Source organism: Scyliorhinus torazame, chromosome 5 (genome assembly GCF_047496885.1).
Source record: "Scyliorhinus torazame isolate Kashiwa2021f chromosome 5, sScyTor2.1, whole genome shotgun sequence".
Taxonomy (NCBI): Eukaryota; Metazoa; Chordata; class Chondrichthyes; order Carcharhiniformes; family Scyliorhinidae; genus Scyliorhinus; species Scyliorhinus torazame.
In genome coordinates, this window is record NC_092711.1 from 131872660 (window position 1) to 131896527 (window position 23868).

Here is a 23868-nt window from a genome sequence, read left to right on the forward strand (position 1 = left end):
TCCCCAGATACCGAAAACTCCTCTCCGCCCTCCTCAGCGGTAGGTCCCCTATCCCTCGTTCTTGGTCCCCTGCCTGTAATACAAAAAGCTCACTCTTCTCTACATTAAGCTTGTAGCCCGAGAACTCTCCAAACTCCTTCAGAGTCTGCATGACCTCCACCATCCCCTCCACTGGGTCCGCCACGTATAGCAGCAGGTCATCCGCATATAGCGATACCCGATGCTCTTCTCCCCCGCGGACTATCCCCCTCCATTTCTGAGACTCCCTAAGTGATATGGCCAAGGGTTCGATCGCCAATGCAAACAAGAGCGGTGACAGGGGGCACCCCGTCTCGTCCCTCGGTACAGCCGAAAGTACTCCGACCTCCGCCGGTTTGTCACTACGCTCGCCACCAGGGCGCTGTAAAGGAGCTTAACCCATCTAATAAACCCTCCCCCGAACCCAAACCTGCGCAATACCTCCCAGAGGTACTCCCACTCTACTCGGTCAAAGGCTTTTTCCACGTCCATAGCTGCCACTATCTCTGCCTCTCCCTCCTCCGATGTCATTGTTATCACGTTTAAGAGCCGCCGCACTTTGGTATTTAACTGCCTGCCCTTTACGAATCCCGTTTGGTCTTCGTGAATCACCCCCGGGACACAGTCCTCAATCCTAGTGGCCAGTACCTTCGCCAATAGCTTAGCATCCACATTGAGGAGCGAAATTGGTCTGTACGATCCACATTGCTGTGGATCCTTGTCTCGCTTTAGAATCAGGGAGATTGTCGCCTCCGACATTGTCTGGGGCAGGGTTCCCTCCTCTCTTGCCTCGTTGAAGGTCCTCACTAGTAGCGGGGCCAGCAGGTCCACATATTTTCTATAGAATTCCACCGGGAACCCATCCGGACCCGGGGCCTTCCCCGCCTGCATGCTCCCCAAACCCTTACTCAACTCCTCCAGCCCAATTGGTGCCCCCAAACCAACCGCCTCCTGCTCCTCCACCCTCGGGAACCCCAGCTGGTCCAGGAATCGCCTCATCCCCCCTTCCCCCCCTGGGGGCTGGGATCTGTACAGCTCTTCATAGAAGTCCTTAAATACCTTATTTATTTCCATTGCCCTTCGAACCGTGGCTCCCCTTCCATCTTTGATTCCCCCTATTTCCCTCGCTGCCGCCCTCTTACAGAGCTGGTGCGCCAGCATCCGACTAGCCCTCTCCCCGTACTCGTAAGTCGCCCCTAGCGCCTTCCTCCACTGTGCCTCCGCCTTGCCCGTGGTCAGCAGGTCAAACTCCGTCTGGAGCCGTCGCCTTTCCCCAAGTAATCTTTCCTCCGGGGCCTCTGCGTATCTCCTGTCCACCCGCAAGATCTCCCCCACTAGCCTCTCCCTTTCCATTCCCTCTATCTTCTCCCTATGAGCCCTGATGGAGATCAGCTGTCCCCTGATCACCGCCTTCAACGCCTCCCATACCACCCCCACTCGCACCTCCCCGTTGTCGTTGGCCTCCAAGTACCTTTCAATACACCCCCTCACCTTCCCACACACCACCGCATCTGCCAGCAGTCCCACATCCAGCCGCCACAGCGGGCGTTGGTCCCTCTCCTCTCCCAGCTCCATTTCCACCCAGTGCGGGGCATGGTCCGAAACGGCTATGGCCGAATAGTCCGTCCCCCCCACTCTCGGGATGAGCGCCCTGCCCAGAACAAAGAAATCTATCCGGGAGTAAGCCTTATGCACGTGGGTGAAAAAAGAAAATTCCCTGGCCCGCGGTCTTGCAAACCTCCATGGGTCCACTCCCCCCATCTGATCCATAAACCCCCTAAGTACCTTGGCCGCCGCCAGCCTCCTTCCCGTCCTTGATCTGGTGCGGTCCAGTGCTGGTTCCAGCACCGTATTGAAATCCCCTCCCATTATTAGTCCTCCTACCTCCAGGTCCGGTATGCGCCCCAACATGCGCTTCATGAATCCAGCATCATCCCAGTTTGGGGCGTATACATTTACCAACACCACCCACGTCCCTTGCAACGTACCACTCACCATCACGTATCTCCCTCCATTATCCACTAGATAGTCTTGGCCTCAAATGACACATGCTTTCCCACCAGAATTGCCACCCCTCTATTTTTTGCGTCCAATCCCGAGTGAAATACCTGTCCTACCCATCCCTTTCTTAACCTGACCTGGTCCGCCACCTTCAGGTGTGTCTCTTGGAGCATTGCCACATCTGCCTTCAGTCCCTTCAAGTGCGCGAACACTCGAGCCCGCTTCACCGGCCCATTCAGGCCCCTCACGTTCCACGTTATCAGCCGGATTGGAGGTACTCCCCCCCCCCCCCCCCCCCCCCCGCCGACTAGCCAACTCCTTTTCTGGGCCAGTCCCTTGTCCGCGTCTCCCTCACTTTCCAGTCCCCCACCTGGGGGACCCCCGCCCCAGCCACCCCTTCTGTGTCCCGTTCTCTTACAGCCAGTGCAGCAGCAACCCTTTTCCCCCCCTTCCCCCCTCCCTCCTCTCCTCTCCCTTACCCCCCCCCACCCCCCGCTAGATCCCCATCTAGCTTTTTTGCTCCCCCCATATCCCTCCCGTAAGTCAGCTGACACCTGCTGACCCCGGCTTCCCCCCCCATCCCTTTAACCCCCCCGTGTGGGAATCTCCCAATCAATGTACATTCCTTTGTTCCCCTTCCCGCCTTTTTTTTGCCGCGCGCGGGAAAGACAACCCCGTGCTTCCCAAAGCCTGCCCCGCCTCCCATGGCGCAGCTCCTGTCATGGCCTTGTTCCTCTCCCCCAGCCCATATATCCTTTCCTGCGCGTGGTTGACCCCCTATGTACAACAACCGTCATACTTCAACCCTCAAACACCCCCCTCCCACACAAATCCTCAATTAGAGTCTAATTTTTCATCTAGTATAAAGGTCCACGCCTCTTCGGGCATTTCGAAGTAGTGGTGTTGGCCATTATGTGTAACCCACAGTCGCGCTGGCTGCAGCATTCCAAATTTCACCCCTTTCCGGTGCAGCACCGCTTTGGCCCGGTTGAAGCCCGCTCTCCGCTTAGCGACCTCCGTGCTCCAGTCCGGGTATATTCGGATCTCTGCATTGTCCCACTTGCTGCTCCGTTCCTTCTTGGCCCATTTCAGGACCCTCTCTCTGTCCGTAAACCGGTGAAATCTCACCACCATCGCCCTTGGCGGCTCTTTTGCCTTGGGCTTCCTCGCTAGCACTCGGTGCGCCCCATCCAGCTCCAGCAATCCCGGGGGGGGGCCTCCGCACCCATCAGCGTCCCGATCATTGTGCCCGCATATGCCGCGGCATCGGCCCCCTCCACTCCTTCTGGGAGACCCAGGATCCTCAAGTTGTTTCTCCTTGATCTGTTCTCCAGGTCTTCGAGTCTTCCCGCCCACGTCCTGTGTAGCGCCTCGTGCCGCTCCACTCTCTCCGCCAGGCCCACGAGCTCGTCGTCGTTCTCACTCACTTTTTCCTGGATCTCCTGAATCTTCACCTCTTGGGCTTTCTGGGTTGCTCCAAGTCTTTCAACCATTGCCAGTATAGGCGCCACCATCTCCTTACGCAGCTCCTCGAAGCAGCACTTGATGAACTCTTTCATCTCCTCTCTGTCCATGGGCGCCGCCATTTTGTTTTTTCTTCTTTCTTCTCCCGCTGCTCCAGGGCCGCTTTCCTCGCCGTTTCACTGCGGGTCCGGTCCATGCAGGTCTGTAGGGGACTTCCTCCGTTCTTCCCCACGGGTTGATTTTTTTTAAAGGTCCGTTGGGGCTCCGTTAGTGGGCCCAAAAGTCCGTTTCTGCGGGAGCTGCCGACTCGCGCGGCTTAGCTCCGCATCGCCGCGACCCAGAAGTCTTATCAGTTTTTCTGATAGGAAGATTTATTGGTCAATATGGTTGAGATTTTGTCAATATTACAGTCGGCAGGTTTATTGTATATTACGGTAGGAAGATACCAAAGATTTCTGTGAAGTTCCTGAGTTTAACTGTAAGGCAACAGCAACAACAATTTGCATTTAGATAGTCGCCATGAGCTATAAAACATCCCAAGGTGCTTCACAGGTGGATAAAGGGGGGGAGAAAAGAAAGGTGGAGAAATGTTTAGGAAGGGCATGAATTGTCAGAGCTGAAAGCAAGGCCACCAAATGTGTGTGTGTGTTTGGGGGGGGGGGGGGGGGCAGGGGGAGATGATTACATTGGGAGATAGAAAGCGTCTCCCTCCAACTTCTCTACAGCTTTTACAGGATGCTGCACATCACTAATATTCCATAGCCCCCTGGCTGCATCACGATCGTCGACACAGGTAATGTCCCAGAAATAGCTGTAACTCAGGAAATGGAAGGGAAGGGGGAACTCAAGGAAAATCACCAGGAAAGTGTTATTGAACATATTGTTAGGTCTGTGGGCTTTCAAATCCCCTGGCCCAGATGGGACTTCACCCAAAGGCCTTGAAAGAAGTGGCCACTGGGATAATTGATGCATTGGTTTTAATTTTCAAAACACCTTTTGACAATCCATCCACACACAACTACTGAATCTCCTTTCCCACTACACTGTGTTATTCCCTCAAATAATTCCTGCTGAATGCCCTGAGTGAATCCATTTACCGGTGTTGAGATTTGGGTACAGACTCTCCCACGCAGTCCTCCAGTTCCTTTCCCTTATTCCTGTTGGTCTGAACTATTGGAGAAAGGTTTGAAGGAGAGAATCTATCTCCATTTGGAGAGGCAAGTTTGATCAGGAATAGTCAGCATAGCTTTGTCAGAGGGAGGTCATGCATGACAAATTTGATAGCATTTTTTGAACATGTGACCAGGTGTGTAGATGAGGGTAGTGCAGTCGATGTAGTTTACATGGATTTCAGCAAAGCCTTTGACAAGATCCCACATGGGAGACTTATAAAGAAGGCAAATGCACATGGGATACAGGGTAACTTGATAAGGTGAATTCAAAATTGGCTTAGCTACAGGAGTCAGAGGGTGATGACAGACGGCTGCTTTAGGGCCTGGAAGCCAGTGACCTGTGCTGTACCACAGCGATCTGTACTGCGTCCCCTATTGTTTGTCATTTATACAAACGACATAGATGACTATGCAAGTTTGCGGATGATACAAAGATTGGCCGGGTGGTTAACAGTGTGGTTGAGTGTCTTGGGTTACAGGAAGATACAGACGGGATGGTCAAATGGACAGAAAGGTGGCGGATGGAATTTAACCCTGAAAAGTGTGAGGGACACTTTGGAAGGAGTAATTTGGGATGGAGACATTTGATAAGGAAGCATTCAATTAATGGCCTGACACTGGGAAGGTCGGAACAAAGGGACCTTGGCGTGTTTGTCCATAGATCTCTGAAAGCAGAAAGGCAGGTTAATAGGCCGGTGAAAAAGGCATATGGCACACTTGCCTTTATCAATCGAGGCATAGATTACAAAAGCAGTGAGGTCATTTTGGAGTTGTATAGAACTTTAGTGAGGCCACAGCTGGAGTACAGTGTATAATTGTGGTCGCCACATTATAGGATGTGATTGCATTGGAGAGGATGCAGAGGCGATCCCAGTTGCCTGGGATGGAGCATTTATGTTATGAACAGAGTTTGTTTAGGCTTGGGTTGTTTCCGCTGGAGCAGAGAAGACTGAGAAGTGACCTGATTGAGGTGTACAAGATTAGTAGGGACATGGACATGGTGGATAGGGACCAGCTGTTCCCCTTAGTTGAAGGGTCAGTTACGAGGAGACACAAGTTCAAGGTGAGGGCTGGGAGGTTTTGGGGTGATTTGAGGAAAAACGTTTTGGCCAGAGGGTGGTGATGGTCTGGAATGCACTGACTGGGATGATGGTAGAGGCGGGTTGCCTCACATCCTTTAAAAAGTACCTGGTTGAGCGCTTGGCACGTCTTAACATTCGAGTCTATGGGCCAAGTGCTGGCAAATGGGATTAGGTAGAGAGGTCAGGTGTTGTTCATGTGACAGTACAGACTCGATGGGCCTAAAGGTCTGTTCTGCGCTGTATTTTCATGTGATTTTGTGACTGCTCCGTTTCTCCTTCCTGGAACAGTCATTTCATCCCAGCTATCAGTTTAGACTCTGTTCGAGCTCTCCTTCCTGGGACAGGCCCTTCATCCCGGCGACCAGTCAAGATTCTGTTCAATCGGGATTTCCGGTGATGCGTGTAGCGGAGTACATCCTATATCAAAAAGGAGTTAGGTTTGGCTTGATCTGGGCAGCACGGTGGCGCAGTGGGTTAGCACCGCTGGCTCACGGCACCGAGGTCCCTGGTTCGATCCCGGCTCTGGGTCACTGTCCGTGTGGAGTTTGCGCATTCTCCCCGTGTCTGCGTGGGTTTCGCCCCCACAACCCAAAAGATGTGCAGGCTAGGTGGATTGGCCACGCTAAATTGCCCCCTTAATTGGAAAAAATGAATTGGGTACTCTAAATTTATTTTTAAAACGTTTTGGCTTGGCCTACCCAGCCCGCCTGGGTAGTAGCCCGCCTGGGTAGTAGCCCGCCTGGGTAGTAGCCCGCCTGGGTAGGCTAGATCTTTCACTCTCCAGGAGAAGCAAACTCCTTTATTCGAAAACGTAATTCGAATTCTATTTGATACATGTTCATGTTTGTTCCATTATGTATACACGTGTCCGGGCGTTTTACATTGCAAGTTTCTACTGAGGTTGGGGTCTGTATTTGTTAAAAGCAAATTAATGCGAATGCTAGAATCTGAAACCAAAAGACAAAATGCTGGAAAATCTCAGCAGGTCTGGCAGCATCTGGAGGGAGAGAAAAGAGCGGACGTTTCGAGTCCAGGTGACCCTTTGTCAAAGCTAAAAGACTTGGGAAAATGGGAAATATTTATACTGTGGAGTGAGAATGAAAGTTGAGTCATAGCCACAGAAAGAAAGGGAAATGGGGTGCTAATAGCCACGGAAACCAAGGGGAAAGAGTGCTAAAAGCAGTCCCCAGAGAGAACAAAAGGTGTGATAGGCCAAACAGCAGAGACACTACCATCAGAGGGTAAACTGTGACAGATGTAGATGTGGGGGGATGGGAGGGGGAAAGCAAAGCGGAGAAAAGGTAAGGAAAGGGGGGATAAGATAGGTGGGGGGGGATATATATAAAGAAAGACAAGAAATAAATAAAATGTAAAAGACAGTTAAAATGAAATAGAATGAAAACAAAGGGGTCGAGGTGGGGTAGAGCTAATCATCTTAATTTGTTGTTGAGACCAGAAGTGCCTAACCAGAAGAGATGTTGTTCCTCCAGTTTGTGTTGAGCTTCACTGGAACATTGCAGCAGGCCAAGGACAGACCTGTGGGCATGGGAGCAGAGTCTTTTGTTAAAATGGCAAGCAACGGGAAGGTCAGGGTCCTGAATGCGCACAGACCGAAGGTGCTCAGCAAAGCGATCACCCAGTCTGCGTTTGGTCTCTCCAATATAGAGGAGACCCCATTGGGAGCAGCGAATGCAGTAGACCAAATTGAAAGAGGTGCAAGTGAAACGTTGCTTAACCTGGAATGAGTGTTTGGGGCCTGGGATGTTAAGCATGGAAGAGGTAAAAGAGCAGGTGTTACACCTTCTGCGATTGCATGGGAAGGTTCCATGGGTGATGGGAGAGGTGTTGGGTATGGTGGAGAAGTGGACTAGATTATCTCGGAGGGAACGGTCTCTGTGGAATGCTGACAGAGGGAGTGAAGGAAAGATGTGTTTGGTGGTGGCATCACGCTGGAGTTGGCGAAAATGGCGGAGGATTATGCTTTGCATACCGAGGCTGGTGGGGTGAAATGTGAGAACAAGGGGGACTCTATCCTTGTTCTGGGGGGAAGGGGAGATCGCGGGGGTAGTGGCGCGGGAGATGGACCGCACACTGTTGATGGCCCTGTCAACAATTATAGGTGGGAAATCACAGTTGAGGAAGAAGGAACACGTTTTCGAAGCACCATTTTGGAAAGTGGCACCTTTGGAACAAATGAGCCAGAGGTGAAGGAGCCGAGAGAAAGGGATGGAGTCCTTACAGGGTGTAGGGTGCGAAGAGCTGTAGTCCAGATAGCTGTGGGAGGCAGTGGGCTTGTAGTGGGTATTAGTGGATATTCTATTGCTGGAAATGGAGATAGAAAGATCAAGGAAGGGAAGGGAAGTGTCTGAGATGGATCAGGTGAAAGTGATGGAGGGGTGGAAACTGGAAGAGAAGTTGATGAATTTTTCCAGGTCCAGCGAGAGCATGAAGCGGCTCCAAAATAGTCATCAATGTACCGGTAAAGGAGTTGTGGGAGGGGACCCGGGTAGGCCTGGAACAAGGAATGTTCCACATACCCCATAAAAAGGCAAGCGTAGCTAGGACCCATGTGGGTAGTTGTTATTGAGTTTAATGTGTGTTTTCTATCATTGCGTTGCAAATTATACAAGTGTTTTTTGTTTAATATATGTCATTGAATGGAGAGCCTTTCGGCTCATGATGAGGTTAGCTGATGGAAGTGATGAGAGGGATTACTGCCTGCCGCTCGTCACAGTTTGTGAATATGAGTTTAGACTGTACTTTTAGTAGTGTCTTGTTAATTAGGGGCTTAGAAATAAGGTATTGTCTGTTAATGTTGCTAAGGGGCATTGTTGGGATGGGGAGGGGAAGGGCGTTCATGTTGTTTGGCTGGCTGTGTCTGTGAATCCTTGTCTGTCGGGTCGTATGACTTGTGGCTCGGTTGCGGTCTTGGGAGGGTCTCTTCACTTTATCTTTACGAGATCCCTTGCTTGACAATCCTCAGTGGGTATGGCTGCCTCTGGTGTAATGGGGGACCTCCACCTTGTTCAGTAACCTGGAATGTTCAGGGTCTGAATGGCAGGTGAAGCGGGTTAGAACGTTTGCCTATCTTAAGAATTTTAACTCTGAGATTGTGTTTTAACAGGAAACCCATCTGCGTGTAAAGGACCAGACGAGGTTTTGTCAGAATTGGGTGGGACAGGTCTTTCACTCGAGTTTTAACAGTAGAGCTAGAGGCACGGCAATTTTAATTCATAAAAGAGTACAATTCTCCTCTTCTCGGGTTATATATGACCCTAATGGTCGCTATGTTATTGTCTGTGGTTCACTGGTAAACACTCCAGTAATCCTGGTAAACATCTATGCCCCCAACTGGGATGACCTGAACTTTAAATTCACTGGTGAACTCCCACCCTGATTTGGATTCACACTGGATGATTCTAGGAGGTGACCTGAACTGTCTCTTGGACCCTAAATTGGATCGTTCCATGCCAAAATCTCTGACCCCTTCCGTGATGTCCTGGGCACTGACATCATTTGCAGAATGGATTGGTGGGGTCGACCAGTGACGTTTTCTGCATCCACAACGATAAAGGATATTCTTGACCACGTGTCCACAGTGCTTACTCCCGAATCGATTTTTAAATTCTCGACAAGGCCCTTCTTCCTTCAGAGGTGGCAGACGAATATTCGGCCATCATCATCTCAGACTGTGCCCCTCATTTTGTTGACTTACGTTTAGATTTTGACCCTTCCCAACGCCCACCTTGGAGACTGGACACCCACATTGATGTCTGATGACAAATTCTGTCAGCGTTTGTCTGCTGCCGTAGGGGACTTTATTAAGCTCAACACGTCGGAGTCAACCTCTGGGCAGCACGGTAGCACAAGTGGATAGCACTGTGGCTTCACATCGCCAGGGTCCCAGGTTCGATTCCCTGCTGGGTCACTGTCTGTGCAGAGTCTGTCGGGAGTGAAGCACGGGTATCAGTTTATACAGGTGACCTACTGTACGACACAGACCAACTCCCTCCACAGATGGCATAATGAAGATACTCACTATGCTTTGGTACCTTCTCAGGTTACAGACTAAATATAAGTGAAAATGAGTGTTTCCCAGTGAATCTGCCTGCTAGAGGAGCTCAGCTTAGTTCATTGCTGTTTCACCTCTCTAACACTAATTTCCGCTACTTGGGGATTCGTGCAGCTCCTAACTGGGCATTACTTCACAAATTGAGTTACTAAAGCCTCATCAGTAAGGTCACAGCAGATGTGCAGAGGTGGGGTAGCCTTCCTTTGTCCCCGACAGGTAGGATGCAAACAGTTAAAATGAATATGCTTCCTGGATTTCCCCTTTTCTTTCAGTGTATCCCCATTGTTTGTTGCCCAAATCATTTTTGATTAGGGTCAACAAATTTCTGCTTTTATTTTGGTGAGCAAGAGTCCGCAGCGCTCTGCTTCAGGGAGGAGGTGCTCTCAGAGAGAGCAGTGCTCCGAAAGCTAGTGACATCGAAACAAACCTGTTGGACTTTAACCTGGTGTTGTAAGACTTCATACTGTGCTCACCCCAGTCCAACGCCGGCATCTCCACATCACTGCTTCAGAGAGACAGGGGATCGGGAGGTCTGCATTCAGAAAATCCTTGTGGTAATCACCACTGTTGTATATATTAGGAGATGTGTAGTAAGGCCCTGTACTACAGGTACGGGGGTAGTTCCCTGCCTGCTGGCTCCGCCCAGTAGGCGGAGTACAAATATGTGTGCTCCCGAAACAGCAGCCATTTCGCCAGCTGCTGTAGGAGGCCACACATCTTAGAGTAATAAAGCCTCAGTTGAATTCAACTCTCGTCTCTGTGCAATTGATCGTGCTTCAATCCTGCAATGCATTAGTGACCCTGAATCGATTTGGGGCAAAATGGAGGCTCGATTGTGTACCACCACCTCCTCTCTGTGCGCCATAATTACTGCACTGCTGCCCAACACCCACCCCCCCCCCCCCCCCGCCAGTCCTTATTTTAAAAAATTTAGAGTACCCAATTAATTTTTTCCAATTAAGGGGCAATTTAGCGTGGCCAATCCACCTACCCTGCACATCTTTAGGTTGTGGGGGTGAAACCCACGCAAACACGGGATGAATGTGCAAACTCCACACAGACAGTGACCCAGAGCCGGGATCGAACCTGGGACCTCACCGCCGTGAGACTGCAGTGCTAACCACTGCGCCGCCGTGCTGAGGTGATTTCCTCTCTCAGGGTTTGGAAACAGTTTCAACAGCATTTCAACCTTCTCTCCCTGTCTGCTTTGGTCCCAATTTGCAGTAATCACCTCATTTTGCCTTCAGGCATGGACCCATCAGGACCTGGGGCAGCAAAGGGACTTGTGCATTTCGGGGATCTGTCCCTCGAGGGGAGATTTGCCAGCTTTCAGACGCTCGCCGATAAATTTCAGTTGCCCAGTTGTAACCTTTGTCGTTATTTTCAAATTCGCGTTTTCTCTTGTCGGTTTTTTTCCTCCTTTCCCCTGACCCTCCCCAGGGTCTTGTCCTTGGCACAACTGGACAGAGGTCGATTTCAGATATTCACGGCCTTATCCTTCCATCGGATCCCGTCCCTTTGGAGGAAATGAAGGAAAGGTGGGAGAAGGAACTGGGACCTGTACTTAATGAGGAGACTTGGAGGAAGGCCCTCTACAGGCTGAACTCCACTACATTCTGTGCTAGGCTGAGTCTAATTCAGTCTAAAGGTATTGCACAGAACACATTGGACCAAGGCGAGGATAAGTGGGGTCTTCCAGGATATAGAAGACAAATGTTGCTCGTTTGAGCCAGCTAACCACACTTTAAAAAAAACATTTAGAGTACACAATTATTTTTTCCAATTAAGGGGCAATTTAATGTGGCCAATCCACCTACCCTGCACATCTTTTTGGGTTGTGGGGGCGAAACCCACGCAGACACGGGGAGAATGAGCAAACTCCACACGGACGGTGACCCAGGGCCGGGATTCGAACCCGGGTCCTCAGCGCCGTGAGGCAACAATGCTAACCACTGTGCCAGCGTGCTGCCCACAGCTAACCACACTTACATTTCTGCCTTGTCCCAAACTGGCTAGGTTTCCTTTTTAATACGATATAATAATAATCTTTATTGTCACAAGTAGGCTTACATTAACACTGCAGTGAAGTTACTGTGAAAAGCCCCTAGTCGCCACATTCCGGAGCCTGTTCGGGTCACAGAGGGAGAATTCAGAATGTCCAATTCACCCAACAGCACGTCTTTCGGGACTTGTGGGGGGAAACCGGAGCACCCGGAGGAAATCCACGCAGACACGGGGAGAACGTGCAGACTCCGCACAGACAGTGACCCAAGCCAGGAATCAAACCTGGGACCCGAAGCAACAGTGCTAACCACTGCGCTACCATGCTGCCTCGAAGGTGGATTGGATTGGATTTGTTTATTGTCATGTGTACCGAGGTACAGTGAAAAGTATTTTTCTGCGAGCAGCTCAACAGATCATTAAGTACATGGGAAGAAAAGGGAATAAAAGAAAATACATAATAGGGCAACACAAGGTACACAATGTAACTACATAAGTACTGGCATCGGATGAAGCACAAAGGGTGTGGTGTTAATGAAATCAGTCCATAAGAGGGTCATTTAGGAGTCTGGTGACAGTGGGGAAGAAGCTATTTTTGAGTCTGTTTGTGCGTGTTCTCAGACTTCTGTATCTCCTGCCCAATGGAAGAAGTTGGAAGAGTGAGTAAGCCGGGTGGGAGGGATCTTTGATTATGCTGCCCGCTTTCCCCAGGCAGCGGGAGGTGTAGGTGGAGTCAATGGATGGGAGGCAGGTTTGTGTGATGGACTGGGCGGTGTTCACGACTCTCTGAAGTTTCTTGCGGTCCTGGGCCGAGCAGTTGCCATACCAGGCTGTGATGCAGCCCGATAGGATGCTTTCTATGGTGCATCTGTAAAAGTTGGTAAGGGTTAATGTGGACATGCCGAATTTCCTTAGTTTCCTGAGGAAGTATAGGCGCTGTTGTGCTTTCTTGGTGGTAGAGTCGACGTGGGTGGACCAGGACAGATTTTTGGAGATGTGCACCCCTAGGAATTTGAAACTTCTAACCATCTCCACCTCAGCCCCGTTGATGCTGACAGGGTTGTGTATAGTACTTTGCTTCCTGAAGTCAATGACCAGTCTGGTCTGTTCCCTCCCTGGGCTCTCCTGGGGTCCGATCTTGAAGTAGGCTTGGTCGGGCCTCCACGTGGATTTTTCTTTCTATCATCACCAGGCAGGTCGGGTTGTTGGGCGGGTCTCTCCGGGTTGTGTCACTGGGCGGGTCTCTCGGGGTCGCGTTGGGCCGGGTCTTGCCGTCGGGGGTCGGATCGGGAGCTCTGGGGACTGGGCCAGGCGATCCGGGGGCTGGCGTTGGTAATTAGGCCGGGTTGGGAGTTCCGAGGTACAGGTCGGCTCCAAATCGAGGTGGTAAAGAAGTCATATGGGATACTTGCCTTTGTTAACCGAGGTACAGAATGTAAGAGCAGGGAGGTTATGAGGGGCCACAGCTGGAGTGTTCTGTGCAGTTCTGGTTGCCACAGAATAGGGAGGATGCGATTGCACGAGAGAGAGTGCAGAGGAGATTCACCAGGATGTTGACTGGGCTGGAGCGTTAGGGCTTGGGATATTTTCCTTAGAGCAGAGGTAGGTGGGAAGGCGGGGTTAACCTCATTGAGGTGTACAAAATTATGAGGGACGTGGATAGGGTAGATAGGAAGGAACGTTTCCCCTTGGCAGAGGGGAGTCAATCACCACGGGATATAGATTTAAGGTAAGGGGCAGGAGGTTTGGCCAGAGGATGGGGGAAATATGGAACTCACTGCCCGAAAGGATGGTAAACACAGGAACCAGCACAGCATTTAAGAAGCATAGAATCCCTACAGTGCAGAAGGAGGCCATTCGGCCCATTGAGTCTGTACTATCCCTTAGAAAGAACACATGTCCACTCCCCATAATTGGACACTAAGGGGCAATTTAGCATGGCCAATCCACCTAAACTGTGCATCTTTGGACTGTGGGAGGAAACTGGAGCACCTGGAGGAAACCCACGCAGACACAGGGAGAATGCACAAACTCCACGCAGTCATCCAATGCCGGTATTGAACCCGGGTCCCTTGCACTGTGTGACAGCGGTGCTAACCCCTGTGCTTCTGTGCAGCCTGATGAGCACTTGGGCATCATCGTATATAAGAGCTGTGGACCAAGAGCTGGAAAATGGGATTAGAATAGATATGTGCTTGAGGCCAGCACAAACTCGATGGGCCTTACTTCTGCTGTGGGCAAAATCTTGGAAAGGTTTATAAGAGATAGGATGTATAATCATCTGGAAAGGAATAATTTGATTAGAGATAGTCAACACGGTTTTGCGAAGGGTAGGTAGTGCCTCACAAACATTATTGAGTTCTTTGAGAAGGTGACCAAACAGGTGGATGAGGGTAAAGCAGTTGATGTGGTGTATATGGATTTCAGTAAAGCGTTTGACAAGGTTCCCCACGGTAGGCTACTGCAGAAAATATGGAGGCATGGGATTCAGGGTGATTTAGCAGTTTGGATCAGAAATTGGCGAGCTGGAAGAAGGCAAAGGGTGGTGGTTGATGGGAAATGTTCAGACTGGAATCCAGTTACTAGTGATGTACCACAAGGATCTTTTGGGGCCACGGCTGTTTGTCATTTTTATAAATGACCTGGAGGGCGTAGAAGGATGGGTGAGTAAATTTGCAGATGACACTAAAGTCGGTGGAGTTGTGGACAGTGCGGAAGGATGTTACAAGTTACAGAGGGACATAGATAAGCTGCAGCGCTGGGCTGAGAGGTGGCAAATGGAGTTTAATGCAGAAAAGTGTGAGGTGATTCATTTTGGAAGGAATAACAGGAAGACAGAGTACTGGGCTAATGGTAAGATTCTTGGCAGTGTGGATGAGCAGACAGATCTCGGTATCCATGTACATAGATCCCTGAAAGTTGCCACCCAGGTTGAGAGGGTTGTTAAGAAGGCATACGGTGTGTTAGCTTTTATTGGTAGAGGGATTGAGTTTCGGAGCCATGAGGTCATGTTGCAGCTGTACAACACTCTGGTGCGGCCGCATTTGGATTATTGCGTGCAATTCTGGTCGCCGCATTATAGGAAGGATGTGGAAGCATTGGAAAGGGTGCAGAGGAGATTTACCAGAATGTTGCCTGGTACGGAGGGAAGATCTTATGAGGAAAGGCTGAGGGACTTGAGGCTGTTTTCGTTAGAGAGAAGAAGGTTAAGAGGTGACTTAATTGAGGCATACAAGATGATCAGAGGATTGGATAGGGTGGACAGTGAGAGCCTTTTTCCTCGGATGGTGATGTCTAGCATGAGGGGACATAGCTTTAAATTGAGGGGAGATAGATATAGGACAGATGTCAGAGGTAGGTTCTTTACTCAGAGAGTAGTAAGGGTGTGGAATGCCCTGCCTGCAACAGTAGTGGACTCGCCAACACTAAGGGCATCAAATGGTCATTGGATAGACATATGGACGATAAGGGAATAGTGTAGATGGGCTTTGGAGTGGTTTCACTGGTCGGCGCAACATCGAGGGCGAAGGGCCTGTACTGCGCTGTAATGTTCTATGTCTGCAGAGCTCTGACTGAGAACGTTCCCCATCTCCACCACTGGAGTTGTTTGCGCAAGCGCAGTAGCTGCTTGTGACGGGGGCATGCGCAGTGCGGACTCGCACTGTAGCTTCGAGGAGTAGGGAAGGACCGATGCAGCTCAGTTGAGTAATGGAGCCACTGGCTGCGTGGGGACGAATCGAGCCGACGGAGCGGTCCCGTAGGCCTCATAAATACCCTCGGGTGGCCTGAAACCGGAATAAAAGGTTACCGGTCCCGCCTGAGACACCGAACGGACCGTGAACCAAGGGGGCGTCTTCCGGACCCAGGCCCGGGTTACCGCCCGCCATCTTTATAGGGGACAATGTGCAGCGTGGGGGCATGCGCGGGCGCCATCTTTATAAGGGGCAAGCTGCAGCGAGGGGGCATGCGCGGGCGCCATCTTTATAAGGGGCAAGCTGCAGTGAGGGGGCATGCGCGGGCGCCATCTTTATAAGGGGCAAGCTGCAGCGCGGGGGCCTGCGCGGAGGCCATCATGGGGGGCAAGCTTCAGGTTGCTGCTGTGGGCAAACCCTGCGGACTTTGTAATATCTTTGTCATTTTCTTCGAACATTTCTCTCCACCGCGTATTAAATAGTGAAAGCAGGATGAGGACTGTTTGGCTGACATTCAATCATCATCCAATTGGGCAATGGCTTTTTGTAGAATCCGTGAAATCCCTGCAATTCAGAGGGAGGCCAGTCGGCCCTTCAAGTCTGTACCGACTCTTTGAAAGAGCACCCCCAGGCCCTGATCATGGCCAATCCACTTTAACCTGAACTCCTTTGTACACAGCGGCAATTTATCGTGGCCAATCCACCTTAACCTGCATATTATTGGGATTCTGGGAGAACTGGGAGAAGGGTGCTCTTTCCAAGAGCCGGTGCAGACTCGATGGGCCGAATGGCCTTCTGCACTGTAAATTCTATGAACTCATGGGCAGCACGGTAGCTTTGTGGATAGCACAATTGCTTCACAGCTCCAGTGGCCCAGGTTCGATTCCAGCTTGGGTCACTGTCTGTGCGGAGTCTGCACATCCTCCCCGTGTGTGCGTGGGTTTCCTCCGGGTGCTCTGGTTTCCTCCCACAGTCCAAAGATGTGCAGGTTAGGTGGATTGGCCATGATAAACTGCCCTTAGTGTCCAAAATTGCCCTTAGTGTTGGGTGGGGTTACTGGGTTATGGGGATAGGGTGGAGGCGTTGACCTTGGGTAGGGTGCTCTTTCCAAGAGCCGGTGCAGACTCGATGGGCCGAATGGCCTCCTTCTGCACTGTAAATTCTATGAAAGCACCGGTGCATTCAGAGGAAATCCAGTTTGCTTTCCAGTTGGCCTCGGAAGACAGTGTTCACAGAGAGGCAGTGGCATAGTGGTATTGTTGCTGGACTAATAGTCCAGAGCCCCAGGGATCCTACTATGGCAGATGGTGAAATTTGTATTCAATAAAAATCTGGAATTAAAATGATTGTTGTAAAAACCCATCTGGTTCACTAATGCCCATTAGGGAAGGAAATCTGCCATCCTTACCTGGTCTGGCCTACATGTGACTCCAGACCCTCCACAATGTGGTTGACTCTCAGTCCAAGGGGAAATTAGGGATGGGCCATAAATACTGACACCCAGGTCAGCCACATCCCATGAATTCATTTTTAGAAATGGACAACAAATGCTGGCCTAGCCAGCAATGCCCTCATCCGTAAAAATGAATTTTAAAAAGGGACAAATGTGTTGGCCAACCTATGGTTGGAACATGGGGTGAGTCACGTGATAAAGCCTCCAGGAATATATTTAATCACAGTTGGGAACCATAGAGGAGAGAATGTTGTGAATTTCTATCCTGCATTGACCGTGGTGGTTTCTGTAAATTTACAGGGTACTGGAAGTGGAGGATTGACAAGTGTCACTCGATACATCAGAACCTGAATATCAGAAGCATCTGGGTGTGGAAGGTAAAAGGTTTGTCTGTTCTATCTGTGAGGGAAGATTTTAGGTCTCAGTGTGACTGGAAAAGCCCCAAGATTCACAAACCCTGGTTAGACCAAACCTGGACAACTGTGTTCAGTTCTGGGCAACAAACCTGAGGAAGGGTAGAATGGCCTCGGAGGGAGTGTAGCACAGATTTACCTGAGTGATATTTGAACCCCCCTCCCCCCAGGGTTAAATTAAAAATAGTCATGGGGTCATTATGGTACAGAGGAGGCCATTCCACCCATTGAATCTGTGCCAGCTCTCCAGAACAATTCAGTCAGTTCCAGTCCCCTGCTCTATCCCCGTGTCCTCGCAGGTTTATTTCCCTCAGATGTCCTTTTGAAATCACTCATCGTGTCGATTTCTGCATTCCTCGAAGGCTGCACTTTTTTGGGTCATTACTACTCGCTGTGTAAAAATGTTCTCCCCCATTACCTCCTCAACCTCTTATCCAAAAACCTAAATCTTGATCCCCTACGATCAGTTAATGGGAACAGATTTTCTTTGCCTACCTTCTCGAAATCTATCTTTTAAAAAAAAATAATTTAGAGTAGCGAATTCATTTTTTCCAATTAAGGGCAATTTAGCGTGGCCAATCCACCTAACCTGCGCATCTTTGGGTTGTGGGGGCGAAACCCATGCAAACACGGGGAGAATGTGCAAACTCCACACGGACAGTGACCCAGAGCCGGGATCGAACCTGGGACCTCGGGGCCATGAGGCAACAGGGCTAACCCACTGCCCATCTAAATCTATCATAATCTTGTGCACCTCTTGTCGTCCTCCTTTGCTGGAACCATTCTGGTCAATCTCCTCGACATCCTTTCCAAGGACCTTCAGGAATGGTTGCCAGAAGTGGATACAATATACGAGATGTGGCCAAAAGAAAGCTTTGCGAAGATTCAGCATCACTTCCCTGCTTTTGTATGCAACAGCTCGATTTGTGAAACCCAAGATCCCGTTTACTTTGCTAACTGCCCTCTCGATCTGTCCTGTCTCCCTCAAAAGATACTGGGCTGGATTCTCCGGTCCCCCCTCCAGCCGCGTGCTTACCGGCGAGCCGTTCACTGGCGGAGGGATTCCCCAATGGGATTTCCCATTGAAGCCACCCCAATTCCGCCGAAACTCGCAGATGGGGCTGTGCTGCTGGCGACTGGAGACTTCTGGCCACTATGTACATGAAGGGCCAGGTCCCTCTGACCCTGCACTCTCTTTACAAACTGTGTCATGAGACCACTTTGTCTTTAATCTCAGTCAAATTACATTGTCTCGCCATGAGTGTTGCTATTCCCCCGCCCCCCCCATCTCAAGGATTAAGAGGTGATCTGACTGTCCGTGTGGAGTTTGCACATTCTCCCCGTGTCTGCGTGGGTTTCACCCCCACAACCCAAAGACGTGCTGGTTAGGTGGATTGGCCACACTAAATTGCCCCTTAATTGGAAAAGAAAATAATTGGGTACTCTAAATTAAAAAAAAAAAGAGGTGGTCTGTACAAAAGTTGAGATGAAAATGAAAATCGCTTATTGTCACAAGTAGGCTTCAAATGAAGTTACTGTGAAAAGCCCCTAGTCACCACATTCCGGCACCTGTTCGGGGAGGCTGGTACGGGAATTGAACCGTGCTGCTGGCCTGCCTTGGTCTGCTTTCAAAGCCAGCGATTTAGCCCTGTGCTAAACCAGCCCCAGTTTCTGCATACTAATTGGGAGCTGGTAGATAGAGAGGAACTATTTCCACTGATTGGGGGAATCTAGGACGAGCGGACACATTCTAAACAGAGAATCCAGTTCCAGCACCTTCTCAGGGAGAGAATTCCTGATCCTGACAACCCTTTGTTTCTGCAGAAACTGCTGAACACACTGCTGAGTTCTGGAGGTTGCAAAGTGTCGAATGGAAAGATGGAATGCTGTCCTTCGAGCTTCATTGCAACAGTTCAGGAGGTCGAGGTCAGAGTGGGAGTGGGGCGGAGAAATAAAATGACAAGTGACCGGAAGCTCGGGGTCAAACTCAACGACTGAAGGGGTTGGATTACGAGGAGAGGTTGAGTAGACTGGGACTGTACTTGTTGGAATTTAGAAGGATGAGGGGGGATCTTATAGAAACATATAAAATTATGAAGGGAATAGACAGGATAGATGTGGGCAGGTTGTTTCCACTGGCGGGTGAAAGCAGAACGAGGGGGCATAGCCTCAAAATAAGGGGAAGTAGATTTAGGACTGAGTTTAGGAGGAACTTCTTCACCCAAAGGATTGTGAATCTATGGAATTCCTTGCCCAGTGAAGCAGTAGAGGCTCCTTCATTAAATAATTTTAAGATAGAGATAGATAGTTTTTTGAAGAATAAAGGGATTAAGGGTTATGGTGTTCGGGCCGGAAAGTGGAGCTGAGTCCACAAAAGATCAGCCATGATCTCATTGAATGGCGGAGCAGGCTCGAGGGGCCAGATGGCCTACTCCTGCTCCTAGTTCTTATGAAGGGAGATTGTTCCACAAAGTGATCACCCAATCTGTGTTTGATCTTCCCAATGTGGAACGGACCACATGGTGAGCAGTGAATACAGTAACTCAATTGAAAAACACTACAAATGAATCACTATTTGTTTCAAACCTCCAAATCCTAAACACAAGTAATATAATTTATTTGGCAACAAAAGGGTCACAAAGTAAAACAAACTTGATTCCAGAATATCAGCAGAAATAAACCCCACTGTCGGAATGAATTTAGAAATTGAATTGAATCCCTAAAGTGCAGGAGGCCATTCAGCCCATCGAGTCTGCACCTACCATCTGAAAGAGCACCCTACATAGGCCCATTCCCCTGCCCTGTGCCCGTAACCCTGCCAAACCTGCACATCTTTGAACTGTGGGATGAAACCGGAGAACCCGGAGGAAATCCACAAAGACACGGGGAGAACGAGCAGACTCCACACAGTCACCCGGGTCCCTGGCGCTGTGAGGCAGCAGTGCTAACCACTGTGCCACCGTGCCGCTTCGGCAATGTGATTGCCAGCAGCAATAAGAGCAGAATCCAACCCCTGCGGTCACTGGTCAGCTCGCTGGTCTGTCTGCAAGTTGGATGAAACGCTTTCCAAACATGGAGCAGGTGAACAGCCTGAACCCAGTGCAAACCCGGTGGCGTTTCAGCGGATCCATTGTGTTTTTTAAACTCCTCTCACAGTTAGAACACTTAAACAGTCTCGTTATAAACTTACACTCTCTGCTGTGACAGAAGGAGTGATAAAATCCTTTCCCACATTTGGTGTAGGTGAATGGACGGAAAGAATGTGTAACAGGGACTTATAGCTTTGGGGGAAATGAGAGAAAAGCGTTGCATTGATACTAATCTATTTGGTGAAGTTTTATCCTGTACTGACAGTGATGACTTGTAAACTCCTTTTTAGGGGAGAATTTACAGACGTGAAACTCAAATCAAACACCACGCCCGAGTGAGAGTGTGCCAGTGAACTGACTGTGGAAAGAGCTTTAACCAGTTACACAGCCTGAAAAAGCATCACACCATTCACAGTGGGGAGAGACCATACACAGGTTCAGTGTGTGGACGAGGCTTCAGCTGATCGTCCAACCTGAAGAGACACGAGAAGATCCTCGCCATGGAGAAACCGTGGAAATGTGGGGACTGTGGGAAGGGATTCAATTACCCATCCAAGCTGGAAATCCATCGACGCAGTCACACCGGCGAGCGACCGTTCATCTGCTCCGATTGTGGGAAGGGATTCGCTCAACTGTCCTCCCTGTTAACGCACCAGCGGGTTCACACTGGGGAGAGGCCGTTCACCTGCTCCGTGTGCGGGAAGAAATTTGGCAAATCATCCACCCTCACCGAACACAAGCGGACTCACACCGGGGAGAGACCGTTCAGTTGCTCTCACTGTGGCAAGACGTTTGGGAGATCATCCAACCTCACTGAACATCTCCGCGTCCACACTGGGGAGAGACCGTTTACCTGCCCCGTGTGTGGGAAGGGATTCACCTGTTTGACCAACCTCACATCCCACCAACTCGTTCACACCGACAAGAGGCCCTTCCAGTGTTCTGACTGCGATTCCGGCTTCAAAAGCACCAGGGATCTGCTGATACACCAACGCAGCCACACCGGGGAGAGGCCGTTCATCTGCTCCGAGTGTGGGAAGGGATTCACCCACGCATCCAACCTGCTGGCACACCAGCGCGGTCACACCGGGGAGAGGCCGTTCACCTGCTCCAAGTGTGGGAAGAGATTTCGCCGCTCATCCGATGTTCAGACTCACCAGCGAGTTCACATGGGGAGGATCCGTTCGCCTGCTCTGTTTGTGGGTAAAGGTTCACTCGGTCATCCATCCTGCTGACACACCAGCGAGTTCACAAGTTGGATTCTCTTGTTATTGCTGCTGTTAATCATATCCAGGACTGAACCATGTTCACTCTGATCATTGGGTTTTCGTTTCTGTTGATGTTAATGATCCGTATAATGGTGTAAATTGAATGTTGTGACGTGTATCAAATAAATCAGCTTTGTTTCAAACACGGTGTGTTGTGTCCTTGATTTCCCCAACAGTGTCCATCGTGCATGTCCCACTGCTTCTCTCCCAACTTCGACGTGTGAATAGGGCAGCATGGTGGTTAGCACTGCTGCCTAACAGAACCAGGGACCCGGGTTCAATTCCGGCCTTGGGTGACCATTTGTGGAGGTTGTACATTCTCCCAGTGTCTGCGTCGGTTTGCTCCCGGTGCTCCGGTTTCCTCCCCACAGTCCAAACGTGTGCAGGTTAGATGGATTGGACATGCTAAATTGCCACTTAAGTGTCCCAGGATGTGCAGGTTAGGTGGGTTATGGATAGGGTGGGGAGTGGGCCTAGGTAGGGTGCTCTTCCAGAGGGTCGGTTCATACTCGATGGGCCAAGTGGCCTGCACTGTAGGGATTCAATGAATAGAGCATCATGCCTACAAAACCGGGCTTCAATTTAAATCCGAATTCACTCAGCAAATGGTTTAAACAGGAGGTTTAATCAGATCATGGTAAGTAATTCTGAGGCTGTAGAAGGCTCTGGTCAGACCCCATTTGGAGTATTGTGAGCAGTTTTGGGCCCCGTATCTAAGGAAGGATGTGCTGGCCTTGGAAAGGGTCCAGAGGAGGTTCACAAGAATGTTCCTGGAATGAAGAGCTTGTCGTTTGAGGAATGGTTGAGGACTCTGGATCTGTACTCGTTGGAGTTTAGAAGGACGAGGGGGGATCTTATTGAAACTTACAGGATACTGCGATAGAGTGGACGTGTCAGAAAAACTAGAACCCGAGGGCACAGCCTCAGACTGAAGGGAAGATCCTTTAAAACTGAGATGAGGAATTTCTTCAGGCGGAGGCTGGTGAATCTGTGGAATTCTTTGCCGCAGAAGGCTGTGGAGGCCAAATCACTGAGTGTCTTTAAGACAGAAATAGATAGATTCTTAATTAATCAGGGGATATGGGGAGAAGGCAGAAGAAAGGGAACCGGAAACATATCAGCCACGATGGAATGGCGGAGCTGAATGATGGGCTGAATGGCCTAATTCTGCTCCTATGTCTTATGGTCTTAATTGACAAAAGAGATCAAAGATTTTTTTTTTAACTGAGTGAGCCGTCACCTGGAACTTACTCCTGAAAGGTGGAAGCAGATTCAGGAGCAACTTTCCAAAGTGAACTGGGTCTCAGGCTGAAAATGTGAAATTTGCAGGGCTCTGGGGAAAGGGACAGGGTTGTGGGACGAATTGGCAGCTCTTCTCAAAACTGATCCTGGCTCTGCAATGCAGCACGATAGCATTGTGGATAGCACAATTGCTTCACAGCTCCAGGGTCCCAGGTTCGATTCCGGCTTGGGTCTGTGCGGAGTCTGCACATCCTCCCCGTGTATGCATGGGTTTCCTCCGGGTGCTCTGGTTTCCTCCCACAGTCCAAAGATGTGCAGGTTAGGTGGATTGGCCATGATAAATTGCCCTTAGTGTCCAAAATTGCCCTTAGTGTTGGGTGGGGTTATGGGGATAGGGTGGAGGTGTTGACCTTGGGTAGGGTGCTCTTTCCAAGAGCTGGTGCAGACTCGATGGGCCGAATTTCTGCACTGTAAATTCTACGATAATCTATGATAAATCAGCTCAATATTAACAGGAGACAGTCTGGTGTCCAACTCCCCGAAAACACGGTGGCACAGTGATTAGCATTGCTGCCTCACAGCGCCAGGCACCCGGGTTCGATTCCAGTTTTGGGTGACGTGTGTGGAGTTTGCACTTTCTCCCGGTATCTGCGTGGGTTTCCTCCGGGTGTTCCGAATATGTATAGGATTAGCTTTAGTGTCCAAAGATGTTGCAAGTGTCCTCCCTGTTTGTTCCTGTTTATTCCTTGTTCATTCCCTTACTTCCCCTCTTATTTTTGCTGTCACATTTTTGATGCGTGATGTTTAATGGACCTGTGACGTTAAGGGAAAGCAGCCTGTACCTTTCATTCAAACAGAAGGATCCAGAAGGTTGCGCTGTTTTAGACTGGTGTTTGCAGAC

The 23868-nt window shown here is 50.0% G+C and overlaps 2 protein-coding genes across 10 annotated transcripts in view; one reads left to right on the top strand and one right to left on the bottom strand.

The window, feature by feature from the left end:
* Positions 1 to 23868, bottom strand: part of LOC140417920 (uncharacterized) — a 365440-nt gene that overhangs the window by 48106 nt on the left and 293466 nt on the right. The gene's annotated exons all lie outside the window — the stretch shown is intronic.
* LOC140419802 (uncharacterized) lies at positions 15455 to 21868 on the top strand. 9 transcript variants are annotated; one of them, XM_072503814.1, is made up of 4 exons: positions 15459 to 15510; positions 17256 to 17339; positions 19193 to 19294; positions 20748 to 21868. In XM_072503814.1, the coding sequence occupies exon 4, from the start codon at positions 20958 to 20960 to the stop codon at positions 21690 to 21692; it is 735 nt and encodes a 244-aa protein (XP_072359915.1). In that variant the 5' UTR covers positions 15459 to 15510; positions 17256 to 17339; positions 19193 to 19294; positions 20748 to 20957; the 3' UTR covers positions 21693 to 21868. The 9 variants fall into 9 exon arrangements, with proteins under 9 accessions (XP_072359919.1, XP_072359915.1, XP_072359911.1 ...); XM_072503810.1 differs by having other exon boundaries at positions 17256 to 17332; XM_072503813.1 differs by having other exon boundaries at positions 15477 to 15613.